Genomic DNA, 27764 nt, shown 5'->3' with positions numbered 1-27764 from the left:
GGGTGCGGGAAAAGTGAGGAAGTTTCTACTATGCACGGTCTAGTCTTTCCTCTTCCTCGCGTCGCGATGATGCCGGCAGCAGCGATGATGGCAACAATCCTCCGAATCCATGACATGATGCTGCACTGCTGCATCAAATAAAGACGAATAGAGGAGACGAGGATATTCAGCGGCAGTTTTGACTCGAGAGACAGAGAAAAGCATTCGGACGGGATGGTATTCAAGGCATTTCCCCTGTGGCCGTTCGGCTACCATGCGAATAAAAATCATGATGCCAGCAGTCTTTGATGCCCAAGACCACGCGACTCGTTCGGAATGTAAGGGACGACAGCATCCGTGAGTTTAATGCCATGCGTCTACCGACAGTAGCGGTGTACTATGCAGTTTCTATATTGTGCATCTGCAATGTGGTGTTGTTTGTTTTCCAATGGCATCCCTGGTCGTGTGCTGGGGTCACCCATTAAGAGCCTAATAGGCAAGCGTGGGTAACCTAAAAAGCGTAAGTACCGCCTAAGTTCCAGGTCACTTGCATCCCCGGATTTGACGCCGCTTCCGTCGATCCGCATGTCCAAATCTTTCACAACTTGACAACTTCTCGATACCCAATACATGCTCATTTATGGATGCCCTGGTGGCTCTTCTTCTGACTGCATTTCCTGTGCAGCCTCACCGCATGAACCCAGACGCATGCTCTCGCTACCTGTCCCAATGATGGCTCTTCCTGCGAGCCATGACTGCTGTCCATCCACATCGAACACTAGCTTTGTCGTCATTGACGGTCGGCATGTGAGCGGGTGCCCTTGATGCGACAAGGGGAAAGACCATGTCTGATCTGGTCCAACTATCTGAGAAGCAAAATCTCCCTCCTCCACCGGCGCCGCCTCTTCCACCAAGTCGACTCGGCCAATTGCAGAGGATCATTGCACCATGGGGAAAACACATTGGCGCAAAGTCTCATGGCGGCCCAGCACAGGGCGATGGTGATCGCGCGCTGCGCCAAATCACGGGCATACAAGATTACAGGTTTGAGAAGCCTCCGTTTGATGTTGGAAGACATACTGATTTATCTGTACAGTCCTTTGTCGTCCCAAACAGCCACCCACCGTACCGGCATACCTATCGCGGCGCTCGATATCAACCAGTCTGGAACACATGCCATCCTAGCCGGAAAAGAGATACTAAAGACTGTACATGTTCATGAAGGCAAGGTCACCGAGGACTTGAATCTTCGTGCGGCTATCAACTCTTATGCTTCGGCCTATACCTCGCCCCAGTCAAACCGGGCTAGCAAGCGCAGGGAATATCTACCTGCAAGAGACGTACGATGGTCAACAGGTGATTGGGCACATATCATAGCGACCGCAGCGACAAATGGCCGCATCGCTCTATACGACCTCAAAGCCTCGGGACTGAAGACCGAGCTTGCCTGGCTTCATGAGCACACCGGCCAGATAAACAAGCTGGATTTCGATCCTTTTGCGGGATACCTCTTACTGTCTGCTAGCCAAGATAAGTCAGTCCGACTATGGGACATGCGAGAACCCAAGCCTGAAAAGTCGCGCCTGCGTTTTGACATTCGAAGCGCTGTCCGAGATGTTCGGTGGTCTCCTGTAGACCCGTTGGACTTTGCAATCTGCGCCGATGGTGGAATGATCCAGAAATGGGATGCACGCAACCCATCTGCTCCGAAGTTGAGTATCAGTGGCCATGATAAAGCATGCTACTCTCTCGACTGGCACCCAGATGGCCGTCATGTGATATCAGGCGGATTCGACAAATTTGCCAGAGTGTGGGATTTTCAAAGCGACAACAGGCGGCAGAAGCCGGTCCTCCAGTTTCGAGCTCCTCATGCAATCAGAAATATCAGATGGAGGCCTGTTTGTGAAACTACGGACACAACGGGTCCTAGTCATTGGCAGAGCACCCAAGTCGCAATATCCTATTACCATGAAGATCCACGTCTTCACATCTGGGATCTCCGGAGGCCACAGCTCCCTTTCCGAGAACTCGATCGATTTGACACCCCCGCGAACGATCTCTTGTGGGCTAACAAGGATATGCTCTGGAGTGTCGGCGACCAAGGCATATTTACGCAGTGGGATGTCAAGCATGTCATGCCATTATGCAACCAGCTGCCACCATCAGCTTCGACTTTCATGCCGGACGGAGAATACTACACCTTTTCTGAGGATCGAGAATCGCAGCGGCTGTCAAGTCGTGATGATGCGGCTCTGGGATTCTTGAGCATCCCACAAGATAAGATAAGCGGTGGTGACGACGGCGTTAACAGTCGCAGCCTCACAGATGACGAGGGGCTCCATGAAACCATGAATGCAAGCAGTTCCCGAAGACACGACAAGGGTTTTATATCCTCAAAATCCAACAAGTCTCAAGCTAACAGTCCGCCTTCGACCGATGATAAACTGAGAGTCATTCCCTTAGACCAGACAATCAATGACCGGCCCGGCTTGCTTAGCAATGATCAAGTGGGTTCGGCAGGCTATATTCAAGGTGTGGCCGCAGAACCAGAAATTGTCGAGTATCTTGCTTCAAATTATGCGTGCCCATCTACAGAGGACGAGAAGATGCGGTCTCCAGATGATATCCTTTATCGTCTAGAGGATGCATTTCACCAGAATGCGGCTGCATGTGACGCTGTATCGATGCATCGTATGTCACAATCCTGGAGAATCTTGGCCGCAGTCATTGTTCCCGAACTCAAGGACTGGGCGGACGCCAACCGCGCGAAGCGAAGAGCCGATGCTGCTCGAAGACGCCAGGCATTGGAAAATTTCCGATCTGGAGTGAGCAGTCGACCTGGACTATCGCCGTTGGCCGGGTTGCCCCATCGAGGATTCACTTCGAAGGGTGAAAGTAAGCCACACCACTTGATGAGCAGTCTCTTCAAGGGCGCCGGGGGAACGGAGCGTAAAATCTCTGGAATGGATATAGATAGTACATCCAACATGACGACACCTCTTGCCAAACCCCTACCTGACTCTCCAGCTTCTGATCGTAAACGGTGGAGTCAAACCAGCAGCGAGGACAGCATCGACGATATCGCACCACTCCCGCCTTCTGTTTTGAGCTCTCACTCAACTGCGGCTGTTGCAGCTCGTGCCCTGCTTGACAATGAAAGGCAAGTAACAACATCCGCGCCATCCTCGCCAGAGCTCGCCAGGCCTCAACAGTCACCGAGAAATCAACCGAGGAGTGAGCCTGTCGTAGCAGTCAAATCTCCAGAACAGCCTACAAAGGAGTCGCCACGAAACGGCATGGGAGTAAGGGGCGGAGGCAGCCAACAACAGACCCAGGAAGAACGAAGGGCGGCGCTGAAAGATTACCGCGTACAAGCCAGGCCAATATTCACCTTGGATGAGTCAGCCAACACGCCCGCCTCGATGGGCAGGCATGATTCCGGGGAAAGCTTTCCCATGTTTTCCGCATCAACGGACAGCTCACACAAGGCACGATCTCTTGGCCGATCCCTAGAATCTCCTCACGGCGGTGGTCGTGTATCTGTATCGAGCCAGGGAGGGAAGGTCGACCACGATTCTGACCTCGATGAAGACTCTGGGGATTCGTCGCCACAGAAGACTCAGAGCAAACGGCCAAGGCTGACGCAAGATCCAAGCGACATGTCCGAGGGTCAGGAGAGTCGCGATTCTGGTGTGGAAACGCCACTGGACATGAGTTTTGGAGTTTACGATGCTGGTCATGCTGCGATCCCAGTAAGTGTCGACGAAGACAAAACTCAGTGGCACGCCCAGCCTGAACGAGAGCTTCTTTTAGCTTGTCAGCTTGACACAGCAATGTCGTCGTCGCCGGATATATTTCATTTCGAGGAAAACGCGTCAATCATCAGGCCGCAGATACACACTTCGAATCCCATGCGACTGAATGATACCAAAGATGTCAGCACTAGTGACGCTCCGAGAGGAAGTGGTTTGTCAAGCATCGTCTCCATTGATGAGCTGGACAGTGAGGCATACCTCTATCAGGATTTCCGTCCCATCGATTTGTCCCGGTATGAGCCAAAGCTTCCCTTCGCATGGTCGTCATTGCCATTGATCTGTCAAAGCATCGCTTATGATGTGGACAACGGAATTGGCCACGGACAGTTTGCGGCTCACCTTCTGATGCATGTCCACCCTTACTTTTTCCACGCTAGCTTTCGGAAGCTCCAAAGGGCCGAGAAAGATGAGTTCGAAAGGCTTGCAGACCGGTTGATGACACCACATCTCGGGTATCGTATAATTGAAGGTATTTTTGAAAATCACCTATTATTTCTGAAGCAGATGGGCATCTTTCAATCAGCGGCACTAGTTCGAAAATTGTGCGTGGAACTCGACTATCCCAGATTGTACACTACCACGGACGGTAACAACAAGGCTGGCGCCAGTCTCAACGACGGAGATCCTACAAGGTTGACCATTGTTTGCAGCACTTGCCAAGGTCCGATGGCTTCTGGCCACAGCGTATGTGAGCGGTGTCAGCAGTCCACATCGGTGTGCCCGATTTGTCAGTCATTGACTGAGGATGAAGCCTGCGGCCCGTTGACTCAGCCTATGATTAGCAACATCGTTGCCTGGGGACGGAATAAAAACATGTGGCTGTTCTGCCATGCCTGCGGCCATTCTGGGCATGTGACATGTTTGATGGAATGGTTCGCTCAACCTTTCAGCGAAGGAACATGTCCAACTCAAGGCTGCGGTTGCGACTGCGGGCCGGGCTTCACGCGCCAGAAGCGAGTCCAGCAACACATCAAACAGGAAGAGGAAGCGAGACTCATACGTGGCTCCGGGTCAGGACGCGGCTCCGCTAAGCGTGATCCTTTGCAAGCTACAGCTAGTCCTGCAGTTGACAAAGCTAGAGTTTCACTTCGGAACTCTGTGGATGGTGAACGAGGTACCCAAAGCAGTGATGAACGGAGTTTGACCGGCAGGCGGGAAAGCAGTCGAGGTCGTATGGCAGGCTTCAGCAGTTCACGAAAAAGTGTTCGATTGGTCACGCCAGGCGAAGAGAGCGCACAGTCCTACCAGTCAAGATATTGAGTCTGCAACCAGGTCACCAAATAACGACGAACCCAACCCTTAGCTGTCGTCCCTTCTCCACGACCAAACGAGATGTTGCACTCGATAAAGGCCACCAACCACATTGTTAGCTATTCAGCGCCAGAAACAGTCAGCCCACGACAACCCTTTCTCAACACAAGTCGGGATAGGCGTTGAATACGTCAAGTTGATGGTTTGCAGCCGAATTATACCAAAGCTCAGCCAGTCAGGACAAGAGTGGAGCCAAGATGGCACCACCGGCTTCTGTCCGAAAAGCTAGTATGCCCGTCGATGGACGTGAGTTACGGATTCTGGCAATGGCAGCTGCGAGAACCAAGCCATGTTGAAATGTGACCGAGAGGTGTGGGTGAAGGCCTCCGTGATGCAGCTGTTTTCGGGATGATGTTCATGCTCGAATCTGGATGGGGCTGCCCAGTAACATTACGACTCGGCAACAAATGCGAGTTGCATGCATCAACTGGCGAGGAGTAGCAAGGCGATATGTCACTGGAATCACTCCTCTGGAAGCGAATGTTGTACAAGAACCCCGCCACAAATCCCTAGCCTACGGAGACCCTAGGTAGCCTTCCCCAAGCTTTTTGCGGAGTGGTAGGTTGCTGATGTTATGTCGGCCTCACTTTGTTTTGTGGTGGTGGCCTTCTTCTCCTGATGATCTCTCTACCAAGCCACCATCATCATCAACGACGTGGCATGTCAAAGATCAGGTGCTGGGGCTACGCGAGGTTTTAATCCAAAACAATTCTTCATATGTGGGATGGACTGGACAGCACATTATCAGCCACACCCAGCCTGGTGCAGGTAAACATTTTGGGCTTAGCGATCCCACTATATAAATATACGGTGACCCCTCCACGGGGAATCACCGCAGCAATTCGAACCAATCATGATTACCATAGCAGCAACCCGATCTCGATCTAGCCAAGTTCTCATCTGGCAAAGTTCCAACTTGAGCCATAGGAGGCCGAGGGCCTTACCAAAACACTGCCAACAAGCCTGCTGCGGCTCTCAAAATCCACCACTGCTACTCCTCTATTCCTTCTGCACACCATACCGTACTTGCTTTAGCTAACTTCAGGGATTCGTTTTGCGGCTATTATGCGATGGGAATGGCCCAATATTAACCACGTTGGGCCAATGATAGCAACAGTTGGCCGGAGAGGCATATGGGACAGACGTCCCCTCTCTGATTCCTCGGTCCATGTGGTTTTGCTTGCTAAAGCTGACCAGTCCACTACCCACTAACTGCTCACATCAGATCCTAGTGAAGGAGTTGTTCCTGCATCAGGCCATACCCATCATTCTTTACCCCGGTCAAATTGACCTGTTTAGCATGTCTAGCCTCCTCACCGACCCATCCAGGCTAAGAAAGATTCGCAGCCCGGACCCAGCCCTCCTCACCAGCCTTGCTCCCATGGTGAGTTGCAGGTTCAACACGAAAACATCAGGGATTCAAGGTAGGCGAAGCTGGGTTTTTTCGGGTAACCAACTGGCAACAAAAATGATCCTGGATGACTGGTGCTAGGCCGTCTCTCAGAAAGATTCACGAAGTCCGTACCTGGATTTGATAAAGCTGACCTGCCTCCCCCTCCCAGCATCTGCTTTTCCATTCCACAGCTCATTAAGAAAAGCAGACTTCAATCATTTATATCCATATCAACAGCCTCTCGTTTCAGCCTGTTCAAGCTTTAGTCACCCTTTTCGTGTATCCAAGGACATCCGTTCACCACAAGTCAAAAGCACAGAACAGAAAACAAAATGCGTTTCTCCAGCATCGTCGCTCCCATCAGCCTTTTGGGATTGGCATCTGCTCTCTCGGTTTCCGAGAAGCGAGGCAGCGGTCAATGTATCCCATACAGCACCGCCCAAGCGCTCGTCAACGACTGGGTCACCACCCTGACAACTCCTACCGATACAGCCGTCTTCACCAACCTCTTGGCCCCCTCATTCACCGACACCTCCGACTCGATCAACTTCATCGCCGGCATCCCTCTGGGGTCTGTCACATTCCCGTCTGCCGAGGCCTACACTGAGGGCCAAGGCTCGCAACAACCTATTGGCATTACCATCTTGAACATCGACGCCGTCACCTGCGAGGGTGTCATTGCCGTCCGGTGGCTCGCCACCGTCGGTGAAGCCATCGACCCTGTCAAGGGTATTTCGATCCTGTATGCCGTCCAGTCTGGATCGGACTGCGACGTTGTCGGACCTACTGGATGGCAACTCGGCACGTTGTACAGCGAGTTCAACTCCGCTGCTTGGGCTATCGATATTGGTGGCACTTGCACTTCGCCTGCTGCTTCCTCTGGTTAGATGCTCCGTGGATAGACGGACACTCTGGTGTGTTGGGGATAGCGTGCCAGTATTGATGAAGATGTGGGACGAGTTTTCTTTCTGTTCAAAAATGACCATCACATAGCGTGTTGCATATTGCGTTGTTGCCTACCTATGATGGGCTTGCTGTATCCTGTTTGCGAGCATGGGACAGAGGGAGATAGTACAGTATACATGCTGTCACTTAATCGAGGTGTATAGTCGGTGGGACAAAAATAGCCCAACGCTCTCATTCTACAATGTCTACCTCTCCGTACTGGTTCGATAATAAATGCATGGCCTTCAGCCGCGATAGTGTAGATGGATTGGTCTTCACATTGATCTACCCCATTGGTGACTGTATCGTTACTCGTGAATACAGACCACCACCGACGTCCTAACAAACTCTGTGGAGACTGTGAGTCACGTAGTTGAGATCCAAGATAGGCGACCAGGTACCACATTGCATCGTACCGAGCCGCGGCGATCCGATCGGATCAGATCAGACTCATGGGTAAATGCATCGAGCATGTCATCGTGTGTCACTCTTGCGTTGCCGCGGGTGGATATGTACTCTAGGTGCTGAGCCAGCATGGGAAGGGTTGGCAATGGGGACGGAAATACAAGGCCCAGCATAGCCGGCATGGGTGGGGAGGAAATTGTCTGCATATAATGAATAGGACATATCTACTCCTGCACCTGCTGGATCCATAATCAAACCGATATGTTTCGGTGCCATTGAGCCTGGGTATATCAATCTATATTCTCGAAATCCAAACCTGGAACGCCATGATCGCTGTGACTGCCCAGACTATACTGTGGTACGTTCAAAACACCCAAATTCAGTGTCAATGCTTCATCCCGCAACCACAATCCAACTCCGCCTCACGCTTTCTATGCTTGAAATCTCCATGGTATTCATCGACGTGGGCGAGCTTCCCATTGTCATTTAGAGCTAGTCCATGCGGACCCATCCATTCACCCCATTCCTCGCTTTCTTGCCCATTTGCAGCAGAGGTCTTCACTTTCTTGGACTTCAGTTCCTCTGTGATGGGCTCGAGGTCCAGGTCCAGGTACTCGGCGATGAACTGTCCAACCTCGATGTTCTCGTGGTTGCCGACCAGACCAGGGGCATGATCAGGATTGGAAGCATAGATGTTGACATCCGCAGCACTATGACCATGCGTCGCCCAGCCAATTTGGGCGCGACGCGAGACCATGTCCGCAAAGAGATAACTAGGTGGCCAGATGGGTTGGGCGTCAACAATCGAATCAACTTCGTCTTGTGTATAGTCCTTGATGCCCAGACCTGAGCTGATCAACTCTGCCGCTTTGTCTTGTTTGTCCTTCCGGGACAACGTTGACGACGAGGCGAGGAATTGCCGCCACTGGCCTGATAAATATTCGCCAGAATGAGTGGCGTTTGACAAAACATCGGGAAACCAGCGATACATTGGGTACGCCTGGTGGATTTGGCGAGCTGCTGCAAGACCACCTGTCTCGTGGTCCGAGGTCGAGACAAGAACACCCTCTGTGGAATCTTCCTCCAAGTGTTTCAGCACCGCAGAGAAGGCCTTGTCATGTGCCATGACTTCGTGGACCTGTGCGGCAGGGTCGTTGCCGTGTCCGGCATGATCGATCCTTGACCCTTCAATCATCAGGAAGAAACCCTTGTCGGAGTCTTTCGTCGCCGCTGCTAGCGCTTTGAGCGCGACTTCAGCCATTTCTGACTGACTCGGGTAGACATCCGACACATGGACACGGTCAATCTCGTATGGAATATCGCCGTTGGCGAGAAGAGCGAGGAGAGGTAGTTTGACCCCGCCTTTTGCGTCGAGGTTGTCGAAGTCTTCCTTATTATCAACATAGCTGAAGTCAAACTTGTCCTTGGCCATAGCTACGACGTCGGTAGAGTCTGCTCGACACGAGCCCTCAGTAGTATTTGGTAGAAAGTGACATCTTCCTCCTCCAATAATCAGATCAACAACGCGACCCAGAGGGTAATGGCCGATCAATTGCTCTGCAATGAGATCTTCATATTCCCGTCTATTGGCATGAGCTGCGAAGCAAGCAGGAGTGGCGTCCGTAATTCTTGTGGTCACCACCAAGCCAGTCATGTACCCTGCTCTTTTGGCCGCCTCCAGTACCGTACCGCAGGGAGTGTGATCTGGCAATACCGAGATGGCGCCGTTGTAGCTTTTGAAGCCGCAAGAGAAGGCGGTCGCTCCGGCAGCCGAGTCAGTGATGAGACTGCTCGTACTTCGAGTCCTCGACTGTCCAATGTGATGCTGGTCAAGGACCAAGATATCATCTACTGGCAGCCCACTGGTCCATTGTCTCCATTCCCTGGTCATGGCCAGGGATGTTGGACCCATGCCGTCTGATACCATGAATATCATGTTACGCTTGCCCGTCGGTTTCCCGTCCGGACCCCAGCCTCCTGTTCGATGTCGCGATAAGGACGTCTCATGTTGATAAATGACAGCCAAGATCACAACAGCGATCGTGGCAAACAATGCCCACAGGAAGATTCCTATTTCCCGCCATTTCTTGTATTTACTGGGTTGGCGATTGGTAGGCTGACCAGTAAGGAGGGCATCCTCCTCTTCGATATTGTCGTTTGCGGAGGAATTGGGAGAAGTCGGCCGGGCGAGGAGAGGTTGCTCGGTTTCGACCATGATGGCTTATCGTTGAATCAGGAACGTTGAACGCGTCGCCTAACCATCATAAAGGACGACGCCAGTGGTTTGAGAGGATGTTATGGAGTTTGGGTGTTGTATGCGTCGCATAGGGTTCCAGGCGCGGTCAACGGAGAGTCACCAAGCCTCGCAGGTACCTGGTATCCAAGGGGCGCATCTGGGGCACCTGCCAGTCATTCGCTTGGCATGGCTGCATCTGCCTTTCCACGGCTTCATCTTCCCGCTTTCCATGTGACAGTCCAAAGACACCATCATTTATTATTACTGTCGATCAAGCATCATGCCCATCGTCAGGTGCACCAGATTACGGAGTCCTGTCATGACCACGCAACATTGGCGATTTGCCATCAGTCACGGTGTCGACCTTGATGAGACGGCGCACTGTTAGAAGACAGTCTCACCCTATGGAGTACTGACCGTGACTTCTTGGAATCGCGAATTACCATTTGAGCAGCGCTTATTGACATTTGCTTTCTGCTTACTCTTACCGACGCATGGGCAGCATCTGTCAGCCTTGTACTTAAACACGTGGTTACTCATGCGGCACAACGTGGAAGAATATGAGCCTTTAATTGGCATTCCTGTGACGTGGCCCAGTCCATCTCATTTTCCGCATCTAAACAGAACCATGCAGTGACTGCTGAGGCTGGAACAGGTTCTACGTCCCTCTCAGTATTCAAGTGAAATAGGGATGCATCAGACATTCAACCCTATCGCAAAGCTGGTTGCTCACTCACAACCGTGCTTGGAAAGAAGTGAACTTGAGCGAGTCGAGAAAGAAGGCAACTTCTGGCTTCCTTGCGGAACCAGTGGCCATCGTCGAGGCCTGGATCTTACCATGGTGAGAGCGAAACTCACGACGAACGGTATCCAGACCTTCTTTCCCCAGATTCTGACGCGAATGCAGGAATGCTTATCCTTGCGTCCAGCCGTAATTTGCGTACGCAGCCTTGTTCTATCTTGGCACCAAATTGCGCCATCATAGGGGTATATTCGCAATCGACGGAACCAAGTCCATAAGGTGTCTACATCCATAATAACACATTTCTCTACTATTTCTTGTCCTCTCCTTCAGCGTTGGGGTTTCCCGGACTTTACAGATGCGTTCAGTCCGGCCTTACGGTCGTTGTCCAACGGATTTCTTATTACTCGTCGCCAGACTGAGGTTGCTGACTATGTCGACTTGGCAAAAGTGCAAGCGTACAGTTCACAAAAGACGGCCGTTTACCAACTCACCTCGCACAACGTCACCAGAAGAAGGAAAGCCTTGCAGGCTGAACTACGGGGGTTTTGCTGGGTTCTCTAATATTATTAAGACAGATCGAAATCAAAGCTTTCCAAACAGACTTTCGTCAGCATACATGTTTTGTCCTTCCTGAAAACCTGGAGCTTCAACGCAGCGCGATACATGGCCAGTCACTCCTTGTCCAAAACGCCACTTCAATCGCCCTACTGTCGCTCACCAAGCCACTTTGCGCCGAACTCCAACGGAAAATAACACCCTGCAAGATTCAAAATACCGGATCATATCAGCTTGGTGTATCTGGCCGCGCAAACTCCAGTAACACCCATGGTCAAGAAGATGCCAGCCCAAGCCATCAATCCACGCTTTATGCTGGCTTTCATGAAACTTTCCATTGCCTGGGCATCATTCAGCTTCGGGAAGGGAACACCTTTGGGAACGGGAACGCCTAGAATGGCGCACAGCGGCTCCCAGCCATCACGAACGTCGTAAAAGAACAGTTTGTCCTTGGGCACGACCTTCTTCAGGTGCTCGATATGTCGTTCCCACATAGCTCTGGTTGGTCTCTGGGGTTCACCTTCCCGGAAGTACAGTTCACCAACACGACCCTCATCCAAAGCGTCATGATATGTTCGGAACATGCGCAAGGTCGGCAGAGGCGCCAGTATCCATGACAAGACATTCAGGTTTCCGTTTTCGACAATAGGAGCCAAGCTATTCCACCATTTTTCAGGATCTCGAACAGTGCAGATCACCTTCGCATCCGGGTAAATCTCCATCAACTCCTCGACGAAAGCGTTGGAAGGGAGATCCGTGCAAGCGACATATCCATCCAACATCTCCTTGACTCCCTCGTGAAGCGCTACTTCATCAGCTTCGCTCTTTACAGGGGTATGTCTGATGATTTCGATCCATCGTCTGATGTGTGATTCCGGTGAGTTCAGCATCTGCGTACCTCCATGGTAACACGGACCGTCGAGAAGGTATGAGCAGGCGGCGCCGAAAGAGGTCGTCCCTGTCCTCGAGAGACCTGCGCCAATGACCCTCAGAGATCTATCTGGGGCAGGCTGTGATGCTGTCTGTCCCATCTTGAGAACTCAAGGCGCTGTCGCCGATAGCAGGGGTAAGTATGAAGAATGGAAAGGAAACGTTGGAGGAAACACGGTATTGATATGATTTCGTGATTCTGATTTGGCAGACATGCAAAAGACGAATGGCATTCACGACGACGGAGAATGGACACGGAAGGGTGCTTGTCGAGGGACACCGCACGTCTTATCAATGTTTGACCCACGTCCTGTCCTACCTTCCCCAAGAGATAACAGCATATCCAGCGGACAAGCAACGCCAAGTCAGTTTGGTGAGTTGCAACGACCCTAAAGATACTCCATTTCTATCGCGTATCAGGGAGGCCCCACCAGAAAGAGGTCGAGGACTATTTTATTAGCTCCCACAAGCAATATGTCAGGCACCGTCAGGGATTGCTTAATCGCCGCGCCGGGGGATTGGGTATGTCTGATCACTGAGCATGCACTTGAAACATGTGAATTTTGCTCTACAAAGTCAAAGCGAGATGCAGGAACGCAATTTCCCGGTCTACCACCGCACTTAAAGCTGGCCCCGACGCCAAATACTGCCTTGATTGACTAGCGAACGATCTTCGGCTCTGTTTCGTCTTTAACGAGACCTCACGTCAGCAGAGAAACAATTCCATCGCGGACTGGTTGCGAAATCCTTGAACGAAGACAGGAAGGTACCACAAGAAATGTTACCGAATGAGCAGGATATGAGCAAGATACGAAGCATTGGGCGTAGGGTTCAGGCCGCCCGCCTAGCATGCAGAACGCTACTTATGAAAGTGGAAGGGAGAAAGCTTCAAAAAGCCCATGCTATGGCCAACCCATTACTTGGCAGACGACATAGGGGCAGCTTTTACCAGGCTGCCGCCCCTCTTATTGGAAGGTAAGAACGATGTTCCGGATTGCAAAGAAATCAAAACTTCACCTCCTATCCTGACATGCAGTCTATCTAGCAAGCCACGAAAGGTTAGGTAGACTCCAGGAGTTCTTCCCGCTCTATGAAGCAACTCGTACCGAGTCCACCATTCGAAATTTTATTGTTCCGCTTCTGGGGCCGAGCAGTCGATCGGCAGCAGTTGGCCGTTGGGTTGACCAGCATCTGATGCTCCCTAAATTTACGACGTTCATGACATTGGTCGTGCATTGGCCCCGCAAAGTCACATTGCAGCAGACGTTTGATTGTCTGCGGCTAGCCGTGGTGTCACCGAATGTTATCTTTGCGCCTACTTTGTTGACTATGACTGCGAAGAAATACACGTGAAAATTCACATATAGTGCTCCAGATTCGTTGGGTCTAAATTTACGTATCTGGTCATGAAGTCCTGACTGCGCGTGTTTCGATCGCGAGGACATGCCACACTGAGGTGCACGCCATCGACCTTCCTATTTTGCACTAATTCGATGTCAGCCAGCCCTTTCGACGAGGCCTTCAATATAATTATTTTATTTGGCTAGGAAGCACTTCTGCGGCTTCGATAACACAAACTCCATGATGTGACATCTTCGGAGCTCTTCTTCATACCGGCTCTGGATAATAGCCAAAACGCTCGCAGGCTGCAACCAACTCCCTGCAAGAAGTCAGATGTTGAACTTCACCAGTGCGGAACCGGGACATCGAAGAGGCACCGCTTTGGTCGTTTGCCTACGACCAAGAACGAGAAGGTGTTCATTGCCCCCCAGGTTTTCGTTTCATGGATGTGCAGCAAGTGCCCTTCAGGATTGGACTATCTCAATGCGTTGAAGTGGAGAACTTGTCAACAAGTGTGCATACAACGACTACGTTATCATCATCACTTGCGAACGTTGCTGCAGAACAGATAAACAGAAGCCCTTCATCGTTGGGAGCTGATCGACAGAAGCCCTTCATGGAGTCGTCAATACGAACGACTGCCGCACGATATATAGGTTTGCGAGATAAGGAAACGCTGAGCAGTAAAAAGCGCATGAGTATCCTTTCTACCTGGCCATCCTCCCATTCTGTGCTGCTTCCTTGTGCTTCCTATCCAATCGACGTTCCACTTGATCAACCAATAACACCTCAGCAACCTCAACTATTCGTACGAAACAAGTACAAAAAGAAGCTGGCAAGCACAAACTACTGCATAGCCGGATCAGACCCGCTGAAAGAAGGATATCGAAAAATCTCCACGGTAGCAAAAACTTTGCCATGAACCCTGTCGATAAGGGGTCATGGTAAGTGAAAGCCGGGTTCGCAGGCTTTTTCCGGTCGGTTGTCGTCGAGATCCGGGTTCGCAGGATCATGGGTGAGTTCAAGTCGAGGTCTTAACGCCTTCTAGCTCGGTGCCAGTTTGACCAGATAAGACCTAGGACATTTGTCGTCGAGAACTTTTTTGATCGAAAAGTCGAGGTCGGACGGAGGATCGAACTGGCGACCAATTCGTCACTGACACGCCTTCTAGCCCGGTGCTAGTTTGATAGCTTCGTGGTGAATGTGGTGATGAAACCCAGAGCCAGTGAGGAATTGTTGACCAAAATTTCGCGAGTTTGGTATATGAAGATACCTGGTGCGGCAGTATCTGGTCTCACCGACTCGTCGCCAAGAGAGGTGAGGTATAGCAAATGGAGGGCATGACAAGGCATGGTCGGACAAGGACAGGAGTGGTACCGCGAGTGGTGTACTCTCAATTCGATGTATGTTTGAAACACTACCTTATTTCAATCTCACGAGGCTTTCCGCTATCCGGTGCAAGATCTCGGATCCATGATGGTTTCGTCCTTGACAGCCGTACGATCGATCAGGCTCTGTGCCAGTCCGTCTGCGCCTTGACGACAGCCCACAGGTCGTCAATTCCGAGCCAACCGGTCTGCTCATCACTTCGATGGCCAGCATCTCGTTATCACCAGCTGCTTTTCATTGTTTAGTATAGACAGTCCTTGTTGGACAGGTCACTTTCAGTTCTGTAGGCCGATCACATCTGACGTTTATCCACGGCTGTCCAGCTCTTCTGTTGAACGACCTTGCTTCTCCAGCATCGCCTGTCATGTCGAGTGTTGTCTCTCTGGGCCAATGGCACACGGATAAACGTTCCTGCCCTAGAGCGTGCTCAAGGAAACCCGCGCAACAGGGTTCTCATTGCCTGCAACCTTCCTGCGGCCGTTCATGGGTGACTGTTACTGCATGGAAAAGTACCTAGATGCTGAGCATGAACAGCGCAGTGCTGCTGGCCTGCATTGAACAGCAAAGGAATGACGTTACAGGATCCCGTGTGAATATGCACCATCGCCGTCGACCTGGCGATGCAAACATTTGGGTTGCCGTCACGATCCGGTTCCTGCGCCGCGCATCAACAAGTTATAATTCTCCGATTTGACAAACAAGGTTCAAGCCCCTGAAATGTTGTTTGAGGCAAGGGTATTTAGGGTATCCTTAAGCGTTGCCACCGGAGATCTGGGGGAAGAATGCGCGAATAACAGGCGTGCTGTGAGCCAGTGTGAGGCTCCCGACTCCCGAGGGATCCATTGTCTCAATGACGCCCCATCAGTCGCCAGACACTTTTTCGCGTCTGGCCACTCATACACGGGTATCACGCTATCCATAGTAACATCTCCAAACTGCGCCTGCTCGGTTTCTTGCTTTTCTCACTGACACTCCTTGCCTCGTTTCACTGCGTCAATTCACACACTCTTTGTAGACATCTTTCTTGCTTCGATTCCTTTGAGCGTTGCTGCTTTTCCTCCCGTGACACCCTTACGGCATCGCGTCACTGTCGCTTTCGATACTCAATCCCGAGTCTTTCTTTGAAGAAAGTCGCCTTTGTTTTGGCCCCGACTACTTCCACGACGTGTACCCGTGCACTCGCTCAGCCACAGATACACATACCTGGACTTCTTCACAACGACCGAAACGTACCTTGTGCGACTTTCGACCACATTCGTCCTACAGGTCACCGGATTGACGCCTGCCTGTCCGGCTACCTACACTTAAGACCTCTCTGCTTTGCATTTACGATTGCCTACTGTTGATCACCTCTTGACCACAATGGCCGGCCGCTTTTGGCAGTCCATTGTCCTCTTCGCCGCTCTGGCACCAGCGGCCTTCGCTACTACAACATGCGGTGACGGAAGTCAGTGCCCAGAAAGCACTCCATGTTGTTCTCGTATGTCAACTTCCGGTGGAAACACTGCGATCGAAAGAGGCTGACTGTCGTGCAGAATACGGCGAATGTGGTGTTGGCGCTTATTGTCTTGGAGGATGTGATCCTGTCAACTCCTTCAGTCTTGACGCATGTGTACCCGCACCAGTCTGCGAATCTAAAAGCTTTACTTTTGACAACCTAGATGGCATGGTGGAAAACACAAAATACCTTGGAGATGCGAGCACGGCTGACTGGGTCTATTCCGGCACACCCTTGCCCCACAATGGCTCTGTCTTACTCACCATGGCCGAAGACACAGTAGGAACGTTACTGGCCAGCACACATTACATCTGGTACGGAAAGGTCACCGGCAAGTTCTCCACGTCTGCTGGTGCCGGCGTGGTGACTGCCTTCATTTTGCTCGGCGACTCCAAGGACGAAATCGATTTCGAATTTGTGGGTGTCGAGTTGTCGATTGCCCAGACCAACTTCTATTCTCAAGGTGTGACAGATTGTAAGTTGACAGCAGAAATCCCACCGCAATCATCCTACTAATGCAGCTGCAGACGACAACGGAGAAAACGCTACTGGCCTTGCCGACGTTCACGCAAATGTGCACACCTACGAAATCGACTGGAGCTACGACAACATTACTTGGTCGGTGGACGGCAACGTAGTACGTACGCTCAACCGTGAAGATACCTGGAATGCTACCGCAAATCGCTATTTTTACCCTCAAACACCTAGCCGACTGCAGCTGTCACTCTGGCCTGGTGGTTTGTCGACCAACGGTCAGGGAACCATCGACTGGGCCGGTGGTCTTGTGACGTGGGACTCGCCATACATGACCAACGGATACTACTATGCCACCTTTGATGAGGTTTCTATCCAGTGCTACGACCCACCCTCGGGCGCTCAAGAAAATGGCACAAAGTCGTATATCTACACCGATAAGGCCATGACGAACAACACCGTTGAGATCACGAGCGACAATACCGTTCTCAAGTCGTTCCTGGGAACTGGTCTTAATATGTCTGCTTCCAGTGCTTCTGCTAGTGCCAGTGGCTCAGCAGCAACCAGCAATGTTGCTACCGTCCCCGGTCTCACTGGTTCTGGGTCTGGCGCGAGTGGTGACCGTGGTGATAACTCCAGCAGCAGCGTCGATTCTTCAAGCACTGCGACTGCAACTGGTAGTGCTTCGACCGGGTTTGTTCAAGGCGACGGTGGCTCTTCAAGCGGTGCAGACCAGTTCGGCGGTAACAGCGAGTCCCTTCTAAGAGGAAGCCTGTTCGCCGTCGTTGTGGCTATGGTTGGTCTTTGCGTTTTGTGATCTGGTACATGATCTGTTTCGGTCTGGCGCGCAAGGTCAATGATCGTGCTGCCATGATGATTTAATACCCTTTTCACGCTTTTATTTAATGCATGGCGAGGTCATCTGGGTCTGTTTTCGTCGAGCATGGAGGTATTGAGGAAGCCTACTATGATATCCATAGATTTGACAGAAAACAAATCTACAAGAAATGTGTACAAGCGGATATGAGTGGCACAATCTATGCAGACCTGACTGACTGGCTAATGGCTATTCCGCGGTAGATTATGAAGTCATCTTGACTTTTGAATAAGAGCATCATGACATTTTCTCCAACTGTCAACTGAGCATAACCAGACAAAAGCCACACCTTTGATGAACTTCTTGCCGTAGCAGGTCTGTGATCGTTGTGCATGCTACAGGCTCAGTATCGTCTTCATATTCGATCTAGTAAGCGTCAAGCTTCTCTAGCGCTCGTGTCCGGCGCAATCCATCGTCAATCGCAGTCATCGCCAGAACGAAGCAAGGCAGATCTAAACATCTCTTCAGACAACCACGTCCGCTTCCCTTCCCTGAATCGCATAACGCAATGCATACTCCATCACCAGAGCTCCTCCGAGCCTTGAGGCTTGCTGTCCTTCCGTTCAGAACCTCAAACCACCGGGTCTGCGTCGCAGCTACAGCACGACACACATCTCGCACCACGCTCTCAACACGAAGCCTCGCAACGAAAACGACCTCTTCGCGCCTCTACGCCCGCCAACCTTCAAGTACACCCCCAAGACAGTCCTCTCCTTCGTCAAGCCCGCCAGCAGCAGCAGCAGCGACACCAAACGTGCACAATGTCCGCGCCCCACGATCCCACGACCGCGGCCCAGCATCCCAAGAAGAAACACAAACCGATTTCTCCAAAATGGACATCCTGACGAACGCGGGCGCCGCCGTCCCCGCGACATCCATCGACGCATGCACCCACGACGGCTTCTACCTGAACAACGGCACCCACACCGCCGGCGGCATGGGCGTGCTCTTACTCGACGGCGAAGCATTCACATGGACACCCTGGTCCGCTAACACCGCATCGGTCGCAGCATCGACTGGTGCTGGCGGTGCCGGATTCGCAGCACTCCTCGACAAAAGAGGGATACTCACGATCCCTGTGCCGTCGCTAGGCATCTTGGGCCTGATATACCCGAAACCAGACCTCTTGATCATAGGGACAGGCCGGAAATTGTGGATGCTCAATCGAGATACCAGAAAACATCTATCTGAAGGATTGGGGATCAAGGTCGATGTCATGGACACGGCGAATGCGGCGGCCGCGTATAATCTGCTTGCTACGGAACGGGGGACGGCGGAGGTTGGGGCGCTGATGATTCCGGATGGGTTTAGGGGTTTGTGAAGCATGGTGGTGGTAAATGGAGGACTTCAGACCTGGCATATATTCAGTTGTCTACGGCGGTGACTTTGATGAACAAGAGGAGAAAAGCCTCGTTGTAGGAAGGAGTACATCGAGTAGATAATGACAATGTCAAGCAGGTCGCTCACACTATGACTTGCATTGAGGCGAGAGATCAGACAACGAGGTATCGCAGACACCAAACCTTGCTACTGTGTATACACGAAGAGGGCACGAGGCTAGGTAGCAATATCACATCTACGTCCTGCAAGCCATCTGCCCTACACAACCCAATACTACTTTTGCCTAATTGAGCAGGCTGCAGAGTAAGAGCGTTGTATAAGAACTAGAACATCTTATAAGGCTATCAATGTCTCGACTACTGATACCTCTATCAATTGACTTTGAAAGTACATGGGACTGGATATCGATTGTTACTTGTAGCCGGTCCTTGACTCCTTGCTCTGTGTTACAGAGATTCTCTGACTGCACGATGAGGCTTGCACGTTCTTCCTTTCCATCTCTTTTTCAGCCCTCTGACGCCCGAATACAAAGCTCTCTTAACGAGGACTGTACAATCGTGTATCTCAAAGACACCACTATGTATGGAACGCCTGCTCCCTCCCCGGGTTGCCATCACGCCCTTTGAGCCAGCAAAGCCAACTGCATCTCTGCAAATATGCAGATCGTAGCGAAAAAACAAATGAAACAACAACCCTGCGCGAAGTACAGCTTCTTCAGGGCCTCAAAGCTCCCACAGGATTTCTCGCCCTAATGACACCCTCAGAATTCCTGTTGCTCGAAAGTTGTGCCCTTCCCAATGAGATTAAACATTGGTTATTTTTGTTGTGGAGTCTTTTCATTCTATTTGCCCAGGTCTGGCACCCGTATGCACAGAAACCGATTCAACTCAGGCTGAACGCACCTAGCCCATGCCTGAGTATTGACGCCTCGCTCGAAAATGCCAACAGAATTTTTTGGATCGGATGCGGTTCTAATACCAACAAAAGAAGTGAAGATGCCTGATTAGACGTGGTCGAATGGGACGCATTGGAAACTCACAGAGCCACGTCCAAAACTAGACTCACGTCTTGTACTTGTGGCCCTGCAAGATCTTCCAGGACAGGTATCAGATCCAGTAGCTCGTTGTCGTGCGCATCCGAGAACCACGAACTGATCGGAACTGCATGTTGTGGGTGGAAAATGTATGATGTCGGCGAATTGTCGATGATGATCGTCTCCTTCAAATCTCTTCCCACTTGTGACAGATCCTGATTCGACGTTAGACAATCGTAGACGGCGTTTGAACTCGTAACTTACCTTGACATAGTTCCCTTGGTGGTTATAGCAACTCTCTCTGAATAACCTGTGGTGCACAACTTTGTGGATATCAAGCTGGTCGAGCAATGGGTCTCCATACTTCGATACAGAAGCCGTGAAGACCACCACTTCGTACAACTCGCCCACCCTTTTCATGAACGTGTCGACTCCTGGTCGTTTGATGACATACACGTTATGATATTGGCCTTCGATTTCGACAGGAATGGTAAAGTCGGCTTGGTTTAAGATCTTGAAACTGCTGTGGACTAAAGTCTCATCCAAATCAAGGACCAGGCATTTTCGTCCTTGAAATTGAGGTTGTATAGGTGGCAAAAGCCAACTTTGCTTTTCTGGTGCAGCTTCTGGCACTGGAGGCACTTCTTTATTGATCACCTGTTCCTGGCGCTTTTCCAACGGAGGCGGCGGAGGTAAAGGCACCTGCGGTTGTTGTTCTGCGGGTTGTGGTGGTTCATCAACAGGCTCTCCCTCAATCTCTGGTACCGTGGGAGGGGCGTCTTGCATTTCCACATCATTCGGTTCCGTGGCGGCGTCATATCCAAACGTCTCGGTTTGCCTGGGATGTTCTGGTTCGATTGGGGTCGCAGCCGTCACTCTGACGTCGGGCTTAGTTGAAGCCTCGGGAACAGTGACTGTGGTAGTCTTCACGTCTGAGGAGTCGGGACTCGTCGTGTTTCTGGACCCTTCTACAGGTGCTTGTGTAGGGACAGTCCCGCTCGGGGCGGAAGTGGGCTTTTCGATATATGCAACCTCCCGCGAGAATCTCGGTCTGGGGTCTTGCTCGGCCTTCTTTTCTGACAGATCAACCTTCTCTTCTTCTGTAGCACGGCCAGCTACGGGTGGCCCATCGGCCGGCGTCCTCCCTTCCAGACCCTTTTCATTTTCCACGACTTCGTTTTGATCTTGTGGCCGAGTGGCGGTCCTTTGTGATGTTGGCTGAATCTTAATCTTCTTAGCTGCCACCTCCGGGTCGTCTGATTTGGTATCGTCTTGCGGCTCTGAAGGCATGCAGCAGCTCAGAATGGCCAAGAAGCCACTACGGGATTTCTGCGGGGGTTTGGAGGCATGACTTTGTGGAAGTGGTGGCACCGGCTCTTTGGAAGCATCACCAGCACGAGCTGCTTTCGCAGAGCGTCTACTGCTTCTGCTGTTGTTTCTGCTTCGACTCAGAAGGCTTCGCTTCGAACCTCGTCTGGGAGACGGAGGTGGCTCGTTGGGCGCACTTGGTACAACGGGAACAGTAGAGCTTTGTTCAGCGAGTTTTTGGTGAGACGACGTCCGGGAGGGTATCGTAACCAGGGCCGGTTGTGGTGTGGACTTCTCTGTCATCGTGTCATCGCCCTGGGGAGCTGGACTTGATGAATCTGTGCTTGGGACGATCGGAGTATCGGTTGTGGTAAGGTCATGTGCCGTGGCGCCTGCAACAGAAACACGTTAGAGGAGAGTGCGCCCAAGCAAGAGAGGTCTCAGGAGATGTCGATATCCAAGGTCAAGGCTGTCATACCTGTAAAAGCCTGAGCGGCAGCGCTACCACTCATGTGGGGCGAGTGGTGGCCTACGAAGGCCTGTTCTTCTTGATCTGCGCTCAGACAGTTGTCGGAGGATGATTAAGTTATTATGCGACGATTGCAAGGACAGTGCGGATGCAATTGGATCAGGCGCATTCAAGCAATCGCGAGAGAGCGGACGGTCGACCGAGCGGTCAGCGATGCGTCGTACTGCGGCTGACGAGCGCGAAACGGAGGTGATCTGAGGTGGAAGAAGGATGTGGCTGGTCGGGTCGGGAACTGCTCGCACGGATTAAGATGGTGTAAGAATGGAGGGGGCGCGTAAATCGCCAACTTTTGCTCGGAGATGGATTGCAAGCGATACAACTGGTGTTGGAACGGCACAGGTTGATGAGGATGGCAGGTCGAAGACGGTGCGATGGAAGGTGGTGTGCAGATAGTTGGTGATGATTGCTGGTGAACTTGGGGATTCGAGCTCGGCAGCAGTTGGTTAGGCAAGAAGTGCAGGCCAGAAGGAAGGTGCGGCGCAGAGCAGAGCAAAGCACAGCAGAGCGGCGCAAACACTGGGGGCGATGGGGAGGGCACCCCAATCTGAGCAGTAAAAGAGTCGCCCGGTCTTCTCTGGCTCGGGCGGGTTTCCCGTCTAGCAGCAGTAGAGATGGCTGGCAACCAGATTACTGTGCCTAAAAGCGCGGGATGCTGTAGTTATCGGCTTTGGCTTTTGGCTGTACTGTAGCCGCTGTTCTGTGGTCTCCATATCTCCCTCCTTTCTTCCTCAACATCATCAACCTTTGCACGTCTCCGTACCTCCAAAATATCTTGCAAATGTGTCTGCACCTCAGCGTCATGGATGCTTTGCCTTTTGTCTATGCGGTAACTCTAATCACACTCGTTGTCTGTTGAGGCTGTGGTCCCTCTGCCATGAACCAGACGCCCAGTCGAACTTTCACCCCACCCCGTCTTTCCCATCATCGCTTCCACTGATTCTCCATCTTCTGCTGTGCTACACCTTTGGTTGTGATGCTTCACTCAACGATCTGCCTAGCTTACAGGCTTTCCCCACTTCATCGGACAACCGAAGTGCTTCGCACGCCGGGCACTAACGTTACTGCTCTAGGCTCTAGCGATAGGGTTGGAACATCCATCTAGGGGAAATTGAGACTAATAAGCAGTGCTTGCTTATTTCCCATTCTCACAGAGTCACAGCCTCGCATGTCGCCGTCTCGAGGATAGACGTAGCGACTGGCGAGAACTTCTCCGTACATCTCAGTGCGAGCAAAGTGAGACCCAAAGCGCAATCCCTTGCCCTCTCAGAGTGCCCATACCGACATGATGATTGTGGTTGGCCCACTAGACTTCAGCCATCAACCGCCCCGGTCGTTATCATGGGCCACTCTCCACGCTAGCCTGGATTGCAGGTTTGTGATAGATCCAATTCTTACGCTATTTAGCCGCCAATCTCCATTGCCATTCATCTGTTTCCACTGTTTGAAAGGTGCAAGAAAAGGCAAAATAGCTACTGAAGTCCTCGGTACAACGGTAACTGCGGCAAGCTTTGCAGTTGTTGTTCGACGCTTATTGGGAATCCACTGTCACTAGGAACGTTGCTGTCAGGCTTCAACCTAGTGAACGATTGATAGGTTCTAGAGCCGAGGCGCCGTGTGGCTTTCTCGATGTCAACCACATGGCGTGCACACGAGGGCATCACAGAGTTCAAGCTCTCCTCAGCTGTCACAAATCTTGAAAGCTGATCAACGTTGTGCTAATTCGGGCAAAGGTGGCTTGGTGATTCATATGCATAATCACCAACATGCATATAGACCATGCCTATCTCAGCACCCCCGTACGAGGCCTGGAGTATATGAACATGTTCCGATCTGAACCAGGAGTATATTCTAGGACCCATGATAGCTTCTGTTATTCCTGTCGAACCTTGACTTTCAGTCGAAAATCAGTAGGTATAACGAACCAGACGTTTTCTGTGCTCCATGGCCGATCTGGGTGCTCGAGTTCGAAGTCGAATTTGCGAACTATTTGCGGAATCAACTTCGACATTTCCAGGAACGAAATATGCCGACCTATACATGTCCTTGATCCTAGACCAAACTAGCGATTCGTCAGTGGGGGGAACTGGATATTGCTCATGTTTTGCTGCTTACCGGCATATAGTATGCGTCCATATCTTTGAGCCTTTCACCGCCTTCTTGCTCAGCTTCAATCCATCTCTCCGGTCGAAACACTTTGGCATCTGGCCCAAAGACATCCTCGTTGTAATGGGCGCACCACGTGTTAATACCGACTGTCGTTCCTTCAGGAAAATAATGGCCACAAATCTCAACACCTCCTTCAGGCACATCCCTCCACAATGGAAACCCCGTCGCCGGATGCATACGGAGAGCCTCCTTCATGACGGCTTGAAGATAAGGCATCTCCTGGCTTTCCTTGAACGACACGTCAGGATTGCCACAGCGTCCTTGCTTTTCGAACTCGCTAATCTCGGCTCGAAGCTTTCGCAATGTGTCGGGGTACTTCACTAGATTGTACAAGATGGACGAGAGGCTGACCGCCGTAGTATCCGACCCGGCAACGATGTTGGACATGCCCATCATAAAGACATGATAGGGCGTGACTTTCTCGGGATCTGCCTGGTTCGCCACCATCAATTTCTCGAGGAAGTCCATGGGTGCATTCTCGTCTTCTTCCCCTGTTTTCTCCATGCCTTTACCGGATGTTCTCTCCCCTTTCCTCTGCTCAATCCTCTGTCCCACATACTTCATCAGGTAATTGCGGCCTGAGGCGCCACCCATTCCAAGTCGGCTGGTCAGGTTGTAGAGGAGAGGATGCCATCGAGCATACACGCCCACTAGGGCTCCATACCTCAGAACGCCATGCAAGGCCTTCAACAATCCGGCAATATCTTCTCCATTGTCCAAAAAGCCGAAGCGCTGAGAATAGGTGATATTTCCGATGACATCAAAGGCATAACACTGGAACCAGTGACCCATGTCAATCGTCTGGCCCGATGCCGCAAACTCGGACAATCTCTTCCTGAAGATGGCAGCGCACTCATCGACGTAGCCTTCATAGCTTACTAAGCTCGACATTGAATACAAGCTTTGAGATCGTTTGCGGGTTTCGGCGTGCAACTTCATGTCTTTAACAGGAAACAGTGTCCAACGGTGTGGTTCTGGGGATCTCCATGCATCATACCAATCCGACTTCGGGAACTTCGAACCGATGCCATAGACCTTCTTGACGATCTCGGGCGAGTCGATGCTGTACAGGTCTGCTCCTACGCGTACGACTGGGCCGTACTCGCGGTGCAATTGAAGATCGTCGTGTTCCCAGCGGCCAAGAGCACATTTGACAAAGTAATATATCCGCCCGAAGCGAGCAAGAAACGGGCCAGGCACCGAGCAAAGAGGTGAGGTGAGAACTCGGTACAGGAACAAGACTATCTGCGTTGCGCAGTAGATACCAACGGCCCAGAACACGTAACGGAGTATTGTGCCAGATGGAGATGAGGGCCTGGCTGCAAAAGGGTTTGCGGTACTGGCGTCCATATTGAAGGTATTTGATGTCTGTGATATGGAAAGTCGAATACAGATTGAGTCGTGCAAGCGAAAGTGACCTCCAGAGCGCCGGCTCAGCGGATCTTGCCAGCTATTAATCGGTGCCGAAACTTTCCCAACCTATACACTCGCATGCCGACGAGACATGCCGGTATGGTACGGAGTCATCATGAACGATGTCAACCTCGTAGATCGAACGCAACCAATGACGAGGTGGAGAGTTGGGGGCCCTAGCACGCCTGGGGGATGCATCGGATAACTCTCTTGTGCGGGGTGTCAGTCCTCGGAAAGCCTTTGCGAAAAGAGTGTTAGGTGCCGATGCTGTTCAGCCTCTCCACGGGGTATGGCCGTTTGAAGATGAATCGGCAGTCACCTTGAGACATGTAAACCCTTCACGTCGAGCGAAGTGGTGGGCGTCGGAAGTTCTAGAGGGACATGTGCACTCATGGTTGTTCAAAAAAACCCCCTCCCCCCAGGAAAAGGAAGGATCAGGCACTTTTGCCAACGGGCGTACTTACTCAGGACCCAACAGCAGGACAGTAGATCTCACCTGCAATATTGATGGGAGCGTACTTTCCGAACAGGATAGCGTAACAACCAACAGTAACGGTATCGGGCGACATGAGACCGTCCGACAGTCCTCGATACACATCTGAGAGGGAAACGCCTGTCAAAGATTCTCAACGATACGCCTAAGATGACGCCCTTTACACCCCCAGTGTTTGACAGGTTAGCATAGCCGGCGCAAGAACATGATTTCCAGAAAATATATATGTTCAATGAGGCTCCGTCGGCAGATCCCGATATTCTGCAAGGGTCGAAGCAAGTTACACTGTGCGTCGAAACGTGTAGATCTGAGTTACGTACCTTGTGGAACTTGTAGTAGTGTGCCTGGCAAGCTCCTTTCGAAGGTCGTGGATACTGGTCAGTGGTAAGTGGTCAGTGGTCACGCTACCAACAAAGGCCACAATGACATTTCCAGCCATTATTGACAAGTAGCACATTGACGTCATTGCTGCATTGCACACTGACTGTGTGTTCTCTTAATAAACTGCCAGCCAACCTCTTCCAACAACACCTTGAAACACATTGATCATACATTTGCAATTCATACGAACTTCACTCATCCACTACCCTCTACTATCTTAGCAAAGTCGCATTCATATACTCAAGGTCGGTTGTTCACACTTCTGCCCAATCAACTCTCACTGACACCGCTCAGCATCTCCCTCACACCTCTACAAGCTATATCTCACCACAAAGTCGTGTGAGCACACCACAACCCGCCCTCTACCTCTCTACCAAGCCCAGAGACCTCGATCACAACCGCCAAAATGACTCGTGGAAACGGCACCGTCACCAAAGTCTTCTACAAGGGCAGCACCGATGATTTCGTCGTCTTTATCGAATCTCCCCAAGATCTTGAAGAATGGAAGAAGGACAAGTCCAAGCCCCTTGCCGAAGTCGTCAACTCCTTCAAAGTCTTGGTCACACACAAGCACGGCGCTCAGGGTCAATTGGACACCGCATCCAAGGCTAGCCTAGAGAACGAGTTCGGTACCAAAAACGAGGACGAGGTCATAATGAAGATCCTCGAGGGAGGCCAAATGCAAAACACACAGGTAACCTCAGACATACGTATTCCCAGACGAGACCAAAGACTGACATGTTGATTTTTCGCAGGCTGGCGAGCGTAGCGGCGACCGCAACGAGACCATGGGTCCTCGACAGGGACATCCTTCTGCTTAGACAGCACGATCTCGAGCAGCGATGTAGTGCCCGCGCAGCATGGCTCCGCAAGGAAGATTTGCCAATCGTGCACGACTCAGCAGTCGCAAACCATTCAAACGAGGGTGGACAAAGATATCATAGCCAAGAATGGGTGTATGCACAACTTGAGCTGGAAGATAAATACCTGCACGAAACAGCATGGTGTTGATCTGGGCTGATAATGCCGGCCGGAAACCAAGAAAGTATCCCAGCATGTAGCAGAACTGCGAAGCGGGCAATCAATCGATATCAAAGTGAATTGTTCACATATTAGTCCATCGTGCTTAACTTGTGCGCTTTATTAGGTGATGCTCGCATGATACAGAGTATACGGGTTCTAAATCGTAGTTACATCTATTCTTCCA

The 27764-nt window shown here is 51.4% G+C and overlaps 11 protein-coding genes across 11 annotated transcripts; 5 read left to right on the top strand and 6 right to left on the bottom strand.

The window, feature by feature from the left end:
• Positions 1-443: 443 nt before the first annotated feature.
• EDD37DRAFT_159178 (double-strand break repair protein MRE11) lies at positions 444-5364 on the top strand. The gene is made up of 2 exons (XM_062809718.1): positions 444-1023; positions 1076-5364. The coding sequence occupies exons 1-2, from the start codon at positions 824-826 to the stop codon at positions 5052-5054; spliced, it is 4179 nt and encodes a 1392-aa protein (XP_062666440.1). The 5' UTR covers positions 444-823; the 3' UTR covers positions 5055-5364.
• Positions 5365-6714: 1350 nt separating this feature from the next.
• EDD37DRAFT_159175 (uncharacterized protein) lies at positions 6715-7434 on the top strand. Its single transcript, XM_062809717.1, has one exon. The coding sequence runs from the start codon at positions 6831-6833 to the stop codon at positions 7383-7385; it is 555 nt and encodes a 184-aa protein (XP_062666439.1). The 5' UTR covers positions 6715-6830; the 3' UTR covers positions 7386-7434.
• A 304-nt stretch (positions 7435-7738) lies between these two features.
• On the bottom strand, positions 7739-8043 carry EDD37DRAFT_640408 (uncharacterized protein). Its single transcript, XM_062817242.1, has one exon. The coding sequence runs from the start codon at positions 8028-8030 to the stop codon at positions 7809-7811; it is 222 nt and encodes a 73-aa protein (XP_062666438.1). The 5' UTR covers positions 8031-8043; the 3' UTR covers positions 7739-7808.
• Positions 8044-10258, bottom strand: EDD37DRAFT_640407 (alkaline phosphatase). Its single transcript, XM_062817241.1, has one exon. The coding sequence runs from the start codon at positions 10061-10063 to the stop codon at positions 8234-8236; it is 1830 nt and encodes a 609-aa protein (XP_062666437.1). The 5' UTR covers positions 10064-10258; the 3' UTR covers positions 8044-8233.
• Positions 10259-11348: 1090 nt separating this feature from the next.
• EDD37DRAFT_158849 (P-loop containing nucleoside triphosphate hydrolase protein) lies at positions 11349-12731 on the bottom strand. Its single transcript, XM_062809714.1, has one exon. The coding sequence runs from the start codon at positions 12413-12415 to the stop codon at positions 11609-11611; it is 807 nt and encodes a 268-aa protein (XP_062666436.1). The 5' UTR covers positions 12416-12731; the 3' UTR covers positions 11349-11608.
• Positions 12732-15989: 3258 nt separating this feature from the next.
• Positions 15990-18143, top strand: EDD37DRAFT_640399 (cell wall glucanase). Its single transcript, XM_062817240.1, has 3 exons — positions 15990-16524; positions 16580-17017; positions 17070-18143. Exons 1-3 carry the CDS (start codon positions 16407-16409, stop codon positions 17831-17833), a joined length of 1320 nt encoding a protein of 439 aa, XP_062666435.1. The 5' UTR covers positions 15990-16406; the 3' UTR covers positions 17834-18143.
• A 7-nt stretch (positions 18144-18150) lies between these two features.
• Positions 18151-19398, top strand: EDD37DRAFT_158859 (NADH dehydrogenase 1 alpha subcomplex assembly factor 3). The gene has a single exon (XM_062809715.1). It carries the CDS (start codon positions 18402-18404, stop codon positions 19212-19214), a length of 813 nt encoding a protein of 270 aa, XP_062666434.1. The 5' UTR covers positions 18151-18401; the 3' UTR covers positions 19215-19398.
• Positions 19399-20269: 871 nt separating this feature from the next.
• On the bottom strand, positions 20270-22087 carry EDD37DRAFT_653607 (protein phosphatase; the record flags this gene model as incomplete). Its single annotated transcript, XM_062818593.1, has 3 exons — positions 20270-20482; positions 20532-21967; positions 22054-22087. 3 exons carry the CDS (start codon positions 22085-22087, stop codon positions 20270-20272), a joined length of 1683 nt encoding a protein of 560 aa, XP_062666433.1.
• A 1728-nt stretch (positions 22088-23815) lies between these two features.
• EDD37DRAFT_158792 (cytochrome P450 oxidoreductase) lies at positions 23816-26000 on the bottom strand. Its single transcript, XM_062809710.1, has 2 exons — positions 24217-26000; positions 23816-24163 (listed from the first exon to the last, which is right to left on the bottom strand). The coding sequence occupies exons 1-2, from the start codon at positions 25618-25620 to the stop codon at positions 23975-23977; spliced, it is 1593 nt and encodes a 530-aa protein (XP_062666432.1). The 5' UTR covers positions 25621-26000; the 3' UTR covers positions 23816-23974.
• Positions 25898-26763, bottom strand: EDD37DRAFT_158834 (uncharacterized protein). The gene is made up of 2 exons (XM_062809713.1): positions 26497-26763; positions 25898-26437 (listed from the first exon to the last, which is right to left on the bottom strand). The coding sequence occupies exons 1-2, from the start codon at positions 26640-26642 to the stop codon at positions 26176-26178; spliced, it is 408 nt and encodes a 135-aa protein (XP_062666431.1). The 5' UTR covers positions 26643-26763; the 3' UTR covers positions 25898-26175.
• On the top strand, positions 26699-27764 carry EDD37DRAFT_640391 (ribosome maturation protein). The gene is made up of 3 exons (XM_062817239.1): positions 26699-26802; positions 26852-27251; positions 27313-27764. The coding sequence occupies exons 2-3, from the start codon at positions 26964-26966 to the stop codon at positions 27376-27378; spliced, it is 354 nt and encodes a 117-aa protein (XP_062666430.1). The 5' UTR covers positions 26699-26802; positions 26852-26963; the 3' UTR covers positions 27379-27764.

Source organism: Exophiala viscosa (genome assembly GCF_022695815.1).
Source record: "Exophiala viscosa unplaced genomic scaffold EDD37scaffold_12, whole genome shotgun sequence".
NCBI classification, from domain to species: domain Eukaryota; kingdom Fungi; phylum Ascomycota; class Eurotiomycetes; order Chaetothyriales; family Herpotrichiellaceae; genus Exophiala; species Exophiala viscosa.
The sequence above is the reverse complement of the archived record's forward strand: the minus strand, read 5'-3'. Positions and strand labels throughout refer to the sequence as shown.